The 14,597-nt window shown below is 41.9% G+C and overlaps 2 protein-coding genes across 2 annotated transcripts; both read right to left on the minus strand.

Annotated features, from left to right (window-relative positions):
• Nucleotides 1-5: 5 nt before the first annotated feature.
• Rbm13 (RNA-binding motif protein 13) lies at nucleotides 6-1,704 on the minus strand. The gene is made up of 7 exons (XM_033348101.2): nucleotides 1,510-1,704; nucleotides 1,403-1,449; nucleotides 1,188-1,331; nucleotides 797-1,109; nucleotides 466-717; nucleotides 276-353; nucleotides 6-199 (listed from the first exon to the last, which is right to left on the minus strand). Exons 1-7 carry the CDS (start codon nucleotides 1,522-1,524, stop codon nucleotides 62-64), a joined length of 987 nt encoding a protein of 328 aa, XP_033203992.2. The 5' UTR covers nucleotides 1,525-1,704; the 3' UTR covers nucleotides 6-61.
• Nucleotides 1,705-7,998: 6,294 nt separating this feature from the next.
• Nucleotides 7,999-8,540, minus strand: LOC143303101 (THAP domain-containing protein 3-like). The gene is made up of 3 exons (XM_076621122.1): nucleotides 8,494-8,540; nucleotides 8,182-8,411; nucleotides 7,999-8,051 (listed from the first exon to the last, which is right to left on the minus strand). Exons 1-3 carry the CDS (start codon nucleotides 8,538-8,540, stop codon nucleotides 7,999-8,001), a joined length of 330 nt encoding a protein of 109 aa, XP_076477237.1.
• Nucleotides 8,541-14,597: the final 6,057 nt, after the last annotated feature.

Raw genomic sequence — 14,597 nt, forward strand, 5'->3', positions numbered from 1 at the left:
AAAAGTATAGAATAATTTTAATTTTATTAGAAATATAATTACAAATATCCTAACTGAAAATTTATCTCGCTTGATCTCTTTCATATGGTTCCTGTTCCATCTCGTATTCAATTTCGACCCTTGGACGGACTCTCTTTTGCGATTTCTGTTTCCTGACAATTACTTTCTTCGCATTTTTACTGGTTGTAGGTACCAGATCCTATAATAACACGATAATTTTAAATGCAATCGTATTATAAATAAGAATAAAAGTAAAAGATTATAATATTAGTTACTTCAATATCATCATTGTCAGATACAAAGTCGTCAGATAATTCAATCTCCTCTTTTTGTCCTGAATCACTGTCCTCATCCTGTTAAAATGGATTAATTAATATTAAACAGAAAATGGCGATGTAACACTCAGTAATTCATATTTAAACGAGGATAATACATATATTTATATCTAAATGAAGGACAAATTACCATAGATACTTCTTGAATATCAAAATTATCGTCCTCATCTTCGTCATCAGTTTCTGCTTCTATGAAATGAGGTGTATTTGCCTCTCTTTCTCTCTCCTTCTCATCTGCTTCTAATTCTAACTCTACTTCTTTCTCAATTTCTTGTTCCTTTTCTTCTTCTCCTTCACTCTCAGCCTCACTTTCACCTTCAACTTCAACAGCTTCAACAGCTTTGTCAAACACTTTTTGTGGGAAATTGTAAACATCATTATACTGAAAGAAAAATGACGATGAAGAAGAAAATTTAGATATTAAAATTTATATGTATAATTATAAGGAGAAGAATGTGTACCATGCCCTGTTTTAATCTTTCCATAAGTTGTTTTTCTATTGCAGTTTCTAATCTGGCAGCTATAAGAGCCTTTTCTTCTCTGCGTCTTTCTCTCCTTTCAATTTTTCTTTGAATTGGTACAATTTGTTTTTGTCTTCTCAATCTTATTCTTCTCATACGTAAGAGGTATTGTGTAATTTTTATAAATCTTTGCTTGCATTTTGCTTTTATGAAACCAGGCCAATACAATAAATTTTCATTGATTTGCTGTATTGCTTTTTCAAAATTTCTGGAAAGCTTCACCCTTTCCCACGCATTCTTTGGGAAATGTATTCTATAAGGAATAGAATGTACAATTAATAATAATATTAGACAGTTTTGAAAGAATATAACATCTAAGTTAAATTTTTACCTTTCTGCTGTTCTCATGTATAAGTAAATAATACCATTTTCTTCCCTAACTGTAGCATACTGACTGTTTGCAAGAGGACAAGACGCTCTACTGCATAAACCCGTAAGATTATATTCATTGCGACAAAACCTCTGCGACTTTGTACTACAAAAGTAAAGAGTAAATTATATCACAATCACACAAAACCATTATTCTGCTTTTTAAGTCATACATACTTTACTTTAAAAGAACAGAAGGATTTATTGATGACGCTCCATACGACCTAAAACAATTTATCATTGTATGAAATATTAAAAATATAAGCAGTTTTTAATGTACTCACGTCGTCGTGCTGCATTTTGTTTTTATATTACTTTTATACTATATTTTATATATACTTTTATATTAGTACGTTTTGTAAAGAGATATTGTAATTCAAGTCATTTAAATGTTTACAAATTATACTTGTAAAAGAATACACGTGCATTCAAAGATTCTTGAACGATATAGGTTATACTTAGTTCACCGCATGTAGTTCCTAATTCGTAACTGATGGCGCTACGTAACTGATAGCTTAGAGCAGACATTTTTTAATTTAAACTACAAAAATTCATTCATATAAATATGTATACACTGGAATACATTACACACTGAATATATATATATATATATACATATGATATTCATCAATGATACCAGTGATATAGCAGACGAAATATAGATGTACAGTATACGGTATTACAAGATTACAGAAACATTTTTTGACTCTTATTTTCGCAATCACTATTTATGGTTATCTAGATATAGTTAATGATGTTAATTAACAAATCAACATTTTGGCTATTGATTTCCAATAGAATCCATGAATAAAAATGAAGGGACGTCGTCCTTACGTGTTTTCGAAAAGATAAAACCTGATATACTAGTCAATACTGTTATAAAATTATATAGAATAGAATCGATGAATCAAAAATACAGGAACGACGTCCTTACGTGTTTTCGAAAAGATGAAACCTAACATATTAGTTAATACTATTATAAAACTCAGTAAAAAATTAATCTGATTGATTTCCGATTATAAAATCTGCAATCTGGCAACGTTTTTTCAATGCGCTCGATTTTTAGAAATTCAGATTAATTTCAAGATACAGTACTCTTATTTTCACAGTAATGAAAATTTTTGCATTATTTAATATTATTATGAAGGTACATACAAAAATAATGATTAATGAAATCCGCAAAAAGGGAGAAGTAAATTTAAAATATTTGCAAACATTTTTATCATGTGCTTTATTGTTATGTATAAAGATGTGGATATGTATTTCTTACGTTTTAACAAAAGCATTAAGCAAAGTTAAATTCAGCTAAATATTATTAACATAAATTTATTAATCTTGAACTTAAATAACATTAATAATAATATAAAAATAAATTAGTCTTTTCACAATTTACAACATATTAATATATGAAGTATAACACACTCGTATATGAAATACAATGTAGAATTGAAATATTTTGTGTGTATAATTGAACAGAATTAACATAATGTTGATCGTACAGAATTAATAAATAATTTACATGTAGCTTATTAATAAATTATGAAAAACATTAAAGTTCCTAAATAATAAATAAATAATGTAAAAAATGTATAATAATATACAAAGACTAAAATAATAGAAATAATAAAATTTATATATATAATTAACATTAATTTTGTTGCAATTTCATTTGCATGCTTCTTCTTTTGGGAATCCACATAGATTCGAGTCGATTGTAGCACAGATGAAGTATTTGCAGTTACTTTCAACATTCCACTGCTGAGCAAATAGGAGAGTATGGAGGATACTTATCTCGAATAAATTTGCCTCTACTATTTTTATTTCTTAACATGCGACTGAACAATTTTAATGAAGCATCTTCATGCGCGGAAAGTAATATTACGCAGAATCGCGTAAATATTTTCTTTGTTTTAGGTCTTTTACTACATTCTATAAAAGTCTCCACCCTTTTTCTCAGACGTACAACTCGTTGTTTTAATGCCTTGTTTTCTTTTACTATAGAGATTAGCTTTATTTTAAGATTGTCCAAGTTCTTCTTTGTATTTTGTGGGGTGTTTTCATAGTTATGATCATGGAGAACTATTTCATACGCAGTTAGAGATTGGTCCTTCTCCATTGGATTTGCGCCCGTTAGTGTATTATATGAGAAACAATTCTCATTAACTGCAATAAGAAATAATGTTCAGTATTGTATGTAGAGGTTTTAGTCCTGGAATATTAACATTTTATATCACACCAAGTTGGATCATTCATTAACATCTCCCATAAATGATAGAACCTTGGTTTTTACAATAGTGCATCTAGGTAGAAAGATATATCCATACTTTGGGCATTGTGTGTAATCGAAGTAAGTAGTATATTTGAAACTTATTTCAACTTACGTATCTCTTTGCCACTTCTAGGAAAATCAATCATTTTATAGCCCTACTTGTTTCAAGAACTTTTTTAATTGTTGAAGATCATGCGAAGACACCTTCACTTTTATCTGGAAACAAAAATCATACATATGTGTATATATATGTCGGAGATGAAAGGAAAGCCGAAGCCCTTCCTTGGAAATTTTGGGAACATCCTCTAGTACCTTAGCCTAGATTTTATTATAGTTGTAATTGTTTAAGATTTGTAATAAGCGAGATTGGGTTCGAGGTGACAATCGGTCGCTGAACGTAGCCACGGTCACGGGATGGATGTTTTATCTAACGGAGGTCTGGAGTGGTTGTATGTGTTTTCCGAGAAATGTGGTTGTGGCGGCATGCGGCCTCGAGAGCGGGCCGAGCCACGTGTGATGTTGCCTCGGAGGTGCCGATGCAATGGGACATACATTGTATTTAGTAACCAAAACTCCAGGCAGAAACTGCCTAGCAACGGCGTTTGGAACTTTCTCGATGCTTCCAACGAGTGTGCCTAGCAACGGCGTTTGGAACCTTCTCGATGCTTCCAAACGGGTATAGAAAACAAAATGCAATCGTACAGGGAGAAAAATCTCCACGAGGCTGGCATTCTTGCGATTGCCTTGGAGAGTGATACATCGAGCTTTTTCGACGATCGCATTTGCGTCTAAGTTAGTTTCGCTTAGTAAGGAGTTATCCCGGTGACCGTGGATTCGTTTGAACTCAAACATTGCTAATAGTATTATTTAATTTAATTATTCGTAGATCGTATTATTCATTAGGCTTAGTGTTTGTTAGACTTATTATTAGTTGTACTTATTATTTGTTAAGCTTAGTGATAGACCTGTATATACGTGTAAATAAAATCTCGGCTTTGTGAGACGATGGCTAGTCCACATGAAGAGTCGTCGCGCGCCCAAAATTCGAATCCTGATCCGACATATATATATGTCGGAGATAAGAGGACACTGGTGGCTTCCCTCTGAAACCTCGGGAAAATCCATAAAAACATTGTAATTAAAACCTACGGTTGTAATTAAACGATTTGCCGTCATTTTACCCAATTGTATTTGTTTGAGACTTGTGACAATGAGCTTGGGCTCGAGGCGACAGTTAGTCGCCGAACGTGGCCGCGGTCAACGGGACGAACTCTCCATCTAACAAAGGCATTGAGTAATCCTATAGCTCTCCTTAAAAGAAAGATTTGTAGCGACACGTGGCAGTAAACATTTCAACGGTTTCTGTCCCGTAGCTCGCCACACGCAGATTCTCCGGGCAGGATGTTTACCAGATGCCGACGCGTCTCCGCAGTACGTGATCGGCTAGCCCGAGGACCGTTATAAACACTAAGATCTAGTTACCTAAAATCTCTCAACAGATACACAGTCTTAAACACTCGAAAAGAAAAAATATTGCTCAGCGGTTTTCTTAGACATCCAACAGGCATTCGACAAAGTATGGCATGAAGGGCTACTATACAAGCTTAAAAAGATCCTACCTCACCCCTACTACTCCATCCTAAAATCTTACCTAACCAATAGACAATTCATGGTTAAATGCCTAGACGCCACTTCCGCAACATTCCCAATAGAAGCCGGCATACCCCAAGGTAGTGTCCTCGGACCCCTACTGTACTCCATCTACACTGCCGATCTACCTATATCAAACGATATAACAATAGCGACATTTGCAGACGACACAGCGCTATTAGCTACCCACGCAGACCCGGTAATAGCCTCATCCACTCTCCAGCGAAGTCTCGACTCCATGGAAAAGTGGTTTCACAAATGGGGCTTCAAAGTCAACGAAAAGAAATCCTCACATGTAACCTTCACGCTCCGAAAACAAACCTGCCCCCAGGTCACCATCAACAATGCAACAGTTCCTAGCAGGGACACAGTCCGATACCTGGGCATGACCCTGGACAGGAGACTAACGTGGAAGACACACATCTCAGATAAAACGAAGCAACTAAAGGACAAACTAAAAAAACTCTATTGGCTCACGGGCCGACGCTCCAAACTAAACATACAGAATAAAATTACCCTCTACAAGACCGTAATAAAACCTGTCTGGACCTACGGAATCCAACTATGGGGAACAGCAAGTAACTCCAACATCGAAATACTACAACGATTCCAATCGAAAACGCTAAGAGCCTTAATAGACGCACCTTGGTATGTTACCAACGAAACCATCCATCGCGACCTCAAGATACCTACAGTCAAAGAGGAAATAGCAAAATATAGCGACAGATATAGCAAAAGAGTCAACAAACACCGAAACCCCCTAATCACTGGACTACTCGATACGACGGACCAGATTCGCAGGCTGAAGAGGCACTACCCGCTAGACCTAAACGTTAGATTCATTTAATTATCCAAATTAAGCATATGCACTTACTTATAATACTTATAAATTATACCTATCTATAATAAGTATTAACTTATTGTAAATAAACAGCCATGTCACTGCGCCACGCCAGAAAGTTACTGAAAATTCTCAACGCGAGAATTGATTGTAATTTCAACAAATAAATAAAAAAAAAAAAAAGAAAAAGATACACAGTCTTTGTCCCAGTTACGGGAAGACAGGAGAGACCTATTTTTCCACGAACGACGCCTCCCACTAGCAACCCTCCCTCAAGGGCGGCTAGCATCCTTTTCTAACTACCGATATGGAGATTGGCCAATTAGCAGCAACGTCAATTTCCCTTACTTTCCGAACGTAGGATGTCCCCGACGAATCCGATGATCTCGTGTCCTTAGACACACCCCGTCATAGTTTTCTTCTGGGGTATCACCGGGACGGAAAGTCATTCTCTCTTGCGGTCTCATCGACAAAAAGGATTAACGCCTTACGGTCAGCGAATATTAACACAGAATCCGACTTAGATTTCTGCGAGTGCGTACGACTACCGTCCCGTTGTCCGCGGATTCGTTATTGAACCTAGGATCATTGTCATTAGTTTCTCGAGTATCTAATTACCACGGTTACTTGTCCGGTTCTATGGTAATCGTACTTGCTCTAGCCAATGTCTTCTCTATTGCATGACGACGACGTGTAATCCAAACGAAGACTCGCTTCACGCCCCTAACCCTAATTCTAATGTAAACCCGACATACATATATATGTACACTAAATAAATATATATTACTATTAAATAAGTATTAAACTACATTAATAAATTCCGAATTTAAGCACTAATTATATTTAATTTTATGTTAAGTTAAATGTATATAAAAAAATATTTATTATATATGTCGGGTTTACATTAGAATTAGGGTTAGGGGCGTGAAACGAATCTTCGTTTGGGTTACACGTTGTCGTTATGCAATAGAGAAGACATTGACTAGTGCAAATACGATTATTATAGAACCGGACAAGTAACCGCGGTAGTTAGGTACTCTAGAAACTAATGACAATGATCCTAGGTTCAATAACGAATCCGCGGTCGACGGGATGATAGATGAACGTACTCACAAAATCTAAGTCGGACGCGTAATATTCACTGGTCGTAAAGAGTTACTCCTTTCATCAATGAGATCGTGAGCGAGAATGTCTTTCCCGTCCCGATCATGCCACAGAGGAAAACTATAATGGGGTATATCTAAGGACACGAGATCATCGGATTTGTCGAGAAAAGCCTTCGTTCAGAAAGTAAGGGAAATTGGCGTTGCTGCTAATTGGTCAATCTCCATATCGGTGGTTAGAAAAAGATGCTAGCCGCCCTCGAGGGAAAGTTGCTAGTGGGAGACGCCGCTCGTTGAAAAATATGTCTCCCCTATCTTCCCGTAGTTGGGACAAAGATTGTTTGTCTGTTTGAAGGACTTTAGTTAACTAAACCTTAAGATTTATAACGGGCCCTCGAGCTAGCCGAACATGTACTGCGGAGACGCATCGACATCTGGCAATCATCTTACTCGAAGAATAGGGTCTGCGTGTGGCGAGCCACAGGACAGAAACCGTTGGAATGTTTACTGTCGCGTGTCGCCACGAATATTTCTTTTAAGGAGAGCTATAGAATTACTCCATACCTTTGTTAGACAAAGCGTTCATCCCGTGACCGCGGCTACGTTCGGCGACTGACTGTCGCCTCGAGCCCAAGCTCATTATCACGACTCTCGAACAATTACAATCGGGTTGAATAACTACAATTGTTCAATTACAGCTATAGTAGACTCTAGGTTACAATGTTGCGGGATTATCCAAAATTCCAAAGGCTCCGGTGTTCTTTCATCTCCGACATATATAAGCTAACATAAAGAAACAAAGAAACTGTCATTTTTACATTTCATCAACAAAGATACAGTTTCTCACCTCTACAATTACTTCCCAGTACTATGTTTCTCTGTGGTTCATAGTTCTCTTCTTTTACAAAAATCATAGGCACAGCTTGAACATAGGAACAGCTGTAGATGTATCAATGAGAGTATCTACATGTAAAACAACAGAGGAATTATAGAAAAAATACATTGAAGTACATTAATTATCAATTTCTCAATGTATATTTTCATAACAGATACTGCTTTTATAACTGTTATGAACAAATAAACAGTTTTTTACTTCTGTAATTTTTTTCCAACAAAGCGTTCCCTTGTTTTTTAAACTTTGCCTTCTTCATCAAAATTGTAGAGACAATTCCTGGTTTTAAACGTTTTCTATTGCTATAATGCACTACAAAACTAACTTCAGGAAAGTGATCAGAACACAATAAACTACTATCTTTAGGCTTCCATCCTTCCAGGCCTATTAGTTTGACCCACTGTTTACATAATGCTTCATCTTGTGGAAATCTACATATAATTGTATAGAAATTAAAACAGAAAATATCATGATTATTGAAAATTGAATAGAGGTTATGTTATCTTTACGTACTTGTGTAATGTTGCACTAAAATTTTTGCAAAATACACATTTACCCATCATTAGAATTAAACAGGAAATCTTCGCTTGTATAAAACATTCGTATAAACATTACAGAACACAAAATATAATGACTATTGACCAAACATAAATAACAAGATGTTCAAAGTAATGTTCAAAACTTAACTATATAAATAGGTACATATATGTATAGACACGTACATATAGTAACAGAGAGGAAATTTCATTTCTGACAGTACTTATAGACACAGTCACGCCCTCGGACAACTTTTTTGATGTCAACACAAAATCATTTACGTGATATCAATATGGGCATGTGAACAAATTAATGAAGAGGAAATGAGAGTGCTCACACCCATAGTTCCAGTTGTTCTATAGGTGCTGCACCATACGGCGAAGTGCCAAGTGCTGAAGTTAACTAAAGGTAGCATATGCACGAATCTATAAAATCTTTTTTTTTACGTGGAAAGAACCTTCATAGGCACCCCGCGCTCTCCGGGGAGACAGCGTGGGGTAGTGCCAGATTCATACCGACTAAAACCTCCACGATGACCTTCCGAAGCGCATCAGGAAGGTCCCTTTTCTTTTTTTAATCGAGGAGGGGAAAATGCTGTTACGCATGCCCAGATTGGACTATGTGGGACTCGGCCGATGGCATTGCCATACCCACTAAAAACCCCTCCCCTCTCCGTTTCTCTTCTGAGCAAGCATCAACTCCGGAACCGCCTTACGGCATTACTTCAGGGTTGGGCTTAACTACGCACCGCTCCCTCATACTTGAGTCTCATTTCTTCTTTTTATTTCTCTAGTTCTCCTCCTCTCTTCGAATTTCTCTTGCGTCATTTTTGCTAGCATAATTTTTCTGCACAAGACCTGAAATTTTGCCCAGTTGTCTTCCTTCTTCACCACTAGCTCCATTAAATTTTCTGTTGTTAGTGGTGTGCCGACGTAATTTTCTAATTCCGTTCTCTCACGTATCCACCTTGTGCAATGGAAAAGCGCATCTTCAGCATTATCGCCTTCACCATTGCAGTCCCAACATCTGGAGTGGTCCTCCTTATTAATCATTTTTCGATAGACATTAAAAATTCCATGCCCTGTCAGAATCTGCATGGCGAAGTGATCAATATTCCTCCTATATCTCCTAAATAAACATACATCCGCTACCAGTCGCTTCGTCCAATTGTCTTCTCTATAAAATCGCTACTCCTCCTTCCATTTCTCCACGATACGCTCCTCCACTGCCATAATCTTCTCTTGATAAACCGAGGTGGCTCCAGCCCTTGAACGGGTGTTGTACTGCTCCTGCTGATCCTCCTTTTTAATATGAAATAAATGGGCATAATGCCCATAAGCATGCACAGTGCTGCATGGGACACTGTACGGGAGGCCGTCGAAACTCTTGTCAATGCGGCCCTTTGGCTCCTTTTCAAGATGTTCCTATTCTTTTTAATTTCTAATACCTTGGCCCACACAGGCGCCGCATATAACACCACCGATTCCCAGACCCCGGTGGGTCCGTTGACATTGGGGAGCAAAGATCTAAATGCTCTCATAAGGGCGTCGGCCTTCCCGCACACACGCCTATCGCATCGGATAACTTCGTGTTCGCCTCTTCCTGTTTAGCCATGTCCAAGTATTACCGTTAGGTCGTCTGATCGCCGTCCCTCGTATACCATGTACACCGACCGCCTTTTTTGGATTAATCTTCTTGCCGGCGTCCCGTAAATGTTCCACCATAATCCTGCAGCCATCGTCATCAACATCATCACCTTCGCTCAGATTTTTAGACCTAGCGTCATTACTTCCCGTGGCCCCCGTCAGGAAGAGCTCGTCAACTATGTCACGGGTCTTATCCACGTGGAGGCCGTCCGTTCTCGTACTCCTAGCCATTCTGGACATGATAGCCCTATACGATCTCCCCCATGGATCCCGATCCAGTGTCGCACAGAATTTCTTCCAACACCTTTCCTTGGCGTTCCTGATCATCCTGGCTAACTTCTTCTTGTTCGCCTTAAATTCTTCGCTCAATCGGGCCACGTCGTTTGTGCTTTTCATCCAGGCTCTCTGAGCCTTTCTCCTGCTCTTCATCGTCATTCTTCTAAAATTGCCGATTTCGCCACTGCACCAATAGTTGATGCATCTCTTCCCTAATGGTGGATAAACCTTTTTCAATTCCAAGGCACTTGTCATCTCCAATGCCTTCTGCAAACGACCACCATGTGCCTCCTAGTCCCTCTTATTGCCTTCTAATAAATTATTATAATTAACGTCAAATGCTAAAAGAAATTGCTTCATGTCCGTGTCCTTTGCTGAGTATTTAAAGTTCTCGGCATTACGCCTTGTCCTTGTAGTCTTAAAATTATGTAAAACGTAGCTGTGGTTTGATGCTGACCAGACTTTCAGCATCTTCCCACCGACATACTTCCTCGCTAGTCCCTTGCTCACGCTAATTACGTCAATGAAACTTGTTCCTCCGTTTCTAGAGAACGTCTAATCCACGCACGTCATCCTAATTGGTACAATTCCATTCTTCATTATCATATCCAGGAGGCAAGTTCCCCTGCGGTCATTCACCCTGCCACCCCACGCGGTAGCCTTTTAATTGAAATCGCCGGCAATCATCATCGTTGGATAACTCCTCTTAGCTACACGTATCAATGTGTCCAGTTCGTTGACGTAAAAACTGAACTGTTCCATACTCACATTGATATTGACGATGCCATCTTTAGCGATCAATGTAGTACCGTCAGCTAGTTTTCCCTTGAAGAGGGTCACCAATAGCGATGCGTTGCTCTTGTCATCGTTGAACCAGTATCTGGTGATATGGCTCCATAATGAACACTATGCCATCTCTGGCTTCGCAGGAATACTGGTACATTAATTCTTCTGCAAGTCTGCACCAGTTCAAATTATTAGTACCTTTATCTTGCACGTATTATGTCATTACTTCTTCTATCCTTCACGGCCGGGCATGCCAGGGATCCGGTGACATGCCTCAGGATTCTTCTATTCCCATTGGCGCAAATAGCGCACTTAGGCTCCTTGATACCTGATTAATGGTGTGGTCCTTATCACCACACTGCCTGCACAGCTCCTTACCTGGGCTTACCGCCGTACACCTGGCAGCATTATGTCCCAACATGTGACATCTATAACATCTCACTATGGTGGACAAAATCCTAGCCGTCGTTGTTGTCAGCCCTGTTTCAATTCTAATCGGCCTGTCTTTGGGTACGGTGCTCGCCGGCAGCACAACTACCGCCTGCTGCGTTCCTCATGGCGTCATCCTTAAGGACTTCACTTGTATACATTGCTCCTTTTTAATGTCTAATCCCGTTGCCATATCCTGCATTAGTTCTTCCCTTATAGTTATCTGGTCTATATTTTTAATTTAATTTTATATTTTCTCTGTTAACCAGGGGAACTATCTCCGTACCCTGCCGCATAGCTTTCTTGAGACTGTCAGCGACCTCGCCCGTCGTTACTTTTGAGGTGTAAGTGTCGTCCGTGATAATTGTAGCCGCTGGCTGTAGATGTCGCTGCTGGTGTACTGCTGTATTTTTTTCCTTTTTAAGAATCATGGAAGAAAAATCGGACCACGGGTGCGGAGATTTGAACCTGGGTCCCGAACGTTCGTAACCTAAGGCGCTAATCACTGCGCTGTCGTCGTCCGACTCTAGTTAGTGTCGAGTGGTGGTATTTGTACTGTCGAGTGCCGCCACACTTTACTGGTGAGCTCGATCAGGATATGCCCGGCTCTGGTCTTCCTCACTGTTGTCGTCTCCTCAATGGCGCTCTTCACCTTGGCCACCTCCCTGTAAGAGTCAATCCACTTGGTGTCCTGTCCGACCTTAACGAGGATCGCCTCGCTTCTTCTTCTCGGCGTTCTCTCTCTGGTTACTCTTACCGAAGTCCTGCCATTAAGCCCCCCTGTGCCCGTCGAGCTCGCTATTTGGCATCGGACTCTCCTTCGTCCCTCGAAGCGCGTCCATTCAGGTTCCACATCTCTTAACATTTCCGCGTATGTCATCTCGTCCAGCCTCCTAGGTGTTTTGCTACAGTTTGTCTTTTTCTTAGCCAAGGGAGATATCCCTTTACGCTTAGCCGACTGACCAAACTCAGTCTGGCTTGCCACCGATACCCTTTGTCGACTGATCTCATTCTGCTCCGTTGGAGTCATCTGCGTCGCAACCGTTCTACTGTCACGCCGTTCATCATCCGTTTCTTCGTTGGAGTCTGTAGCGGCACACGACACCAACTAGTGTTGGACGACGGCAGCGCAGTGATTAGCGCCTTAGGTTATGAACGTTCAGAACCCGGGTTCAGATCCCGGCGACCGTAGTCCGATTTTTCTTTCACGATACAAAAATGAGAAGAAAAACAGTAGTACCCTAGCAGCGACATCTACACCGGCAGCCGAACCTATCTCGGCCTCTACACCAGCAGTAGCGCACTATCGCAACAATCATGTCAGAATTTAATCTCGAAGTTAAGATTAATAATCTGTGGAAGACACAATGTTTATGTTGAAATAATAAGTGATATTTATTAAACAAAATTACAGAATATATAAGTGAGTGTTATGGAATGTTGACAGTTGGCTAGTTATTCTCAGACGGGGGGGGGGGGGGGCACGAGGCGGCTACAGGATCTCTGGGCGTCGGACCACGCCCTCGGAAACCCCGATGAATCTGACGTTCTCCTATAGCCGGATGGTGACTGGTCGGCATCTTCGGCCCCCGCCAGTTTGCCGATCCGGTGCGGAGAACTTTGGAGAAGTTGGTGGGCCCGTATCTGCCAAACCCACTCACCTCACCTTCTTGTGGGGCTCCCCGTCACCCTGCGCCGGCCTTGGCGTGATGGGCGACCGTCCGTTGGGTGCGCGCGGGCCCATCGGCCCACCGGGAAGGAGAAGAAGATTCCCGCGGTGGGCGGTGACCCGCCGCGACGAGGACTTCATGGCGGCGGCCGCTATAGCCGTCGTTTGGTTAGAAGAATCCAGGACCGACGAGGACGCAGAAGCGGGAGCGACCCGGCTGAGGCGCGACATGCACGCGATCTGCGATTCGTGTATGCCGCGGCCTGGAGCCCAGCGCCGCGCCGGTGCTGTGTACTGGTGGCCCGAAGAGATAGTTCGTCTCCGCGAGACATGCATCCGCGCCCGGCGCCGGTACACCAGATCCCGCCGTAGGCGGCGGGTGGACGAAGACACGGTGGCTCATCTGTACGAGGCCTACAGCGAAGCGCGAAGCGCTCCTGCAACGAGCCATCAAGGAGGCGAAGAGGCGGGCCTGGGATGAGCTTCTGGCCAGCCTCGACTCTGACCCCTGGGGGCGCCCTTACAAAATGGTATTGAACAAACTCCGTCCATGGGCGCCTCCCTTAACGGAGAGCATGGACCCTCGATTCCTGGACGAGGTCGTTGGCACCATGTTCCCGGAAGCAGCGAACGAGGGAGATGGCAGCCCTACCGAAGAGGAGGAGCAGGAGCCTCAACCGCCAGAAGAAGAACCACGTGACACTGCGGGAAGTTGGAGGCCGGAATCGAGGGTCACCGAGGAAGAACTGGCCGGGGCCGTCGGGAGGATCGGAGCGCGGAAAGCACCGGGTCTCGATGGAGTCCCGGCCCGCCTGTGGAAGGACGTCGCCGGTGTCTTGGCCCCGAGACTAATGCGTCTGTTCGACGGATGCCTGTCTCGGGGTGAATTCCCCGCGTCGTGGAAGGAGGGACGGATGGTCCTGCTGCCGAAGCCGGGGCGCTCTCCGGACTCGCCTTCCGCCTATCGGCCGGTGTGCCTTTTGGACGAGGCGGGCAAGCTGCTGGAGAGAGTGGTGACTGCCCGCCTGGAGTCGCATCTGTCCCGGAGTGTGCCCGGACTGCACGACGGCCAGTTCGGTTTTCGGAAAGGGCGGTCTACGACCGACGCTGTCGCCCGCGTCAGCTCCTTTGTCGAGGGGGCCAAGCGACATAGTTACGTGGCGCTGGCCGTGGTCAACGCCTTTAACAGCATCCCCTGGGACAGGATATGCCGGGCCCTCGAATTACATCGGGTGCCAGCGTACCTGCGGGGTGTGGTCCGGGCATTCCTCCGG

The sequence above is a fragment of the Bombus vancouverensis genome, chromosome 8 (assembly GCF_051014615.1).
Source record: "Bombus vancouverensis nearcticus chromosome 8, iyBomVanc1_principal, whole genome shotgun sequence".
NCBI classification, from domain to species: Eukaryota; Metazoa; Arthropoda; class Insecta; order Hymenoptera; family Apidae; genus Bombus; species Bombus vancouverensis.

Excerpts from the sequence above, each read along its gene's own strand:
- Rbm13 (XM_033348101.2), bottom strand. Across the intron at positions 1,110-1,187 it reads TACATGAGAACAGCAGAAAG|AATACATTTCCCAAAGAATG; the intron begins GTAAAAATTTAA and ends TATTCCTTATAG. Across the intron at positions 718-796 it reads AAAGATTAAAACAGGGCATG|TATAATGATGTTTACAATTT; the intron begins GTACACATTCTT and ends TTTTTCTTTCAG.
- LOC143303101 (XM_076621122.1), bottom strand. The coding sequence starts at position 8,540 with ATGGGTAAATGTGTATTTTGCAAAAATTTTAGTGCAACATTACACAA. Across the intron at positions 8,412-8,493 it reads TTTAGTGCAACATTACACAA|ATTTCCACAAGATGAAGCAT; the intron begins GTACGTAAAGAT and ends AATTATATGTAG. Across the intron at positions 8,052-8,181 it reads GTTGGAAAAAAATTACAGAA|ATACTCTCATTGATACATCT; the intron begins GTAAAAAACTGT and ends TTTTACATGTAG.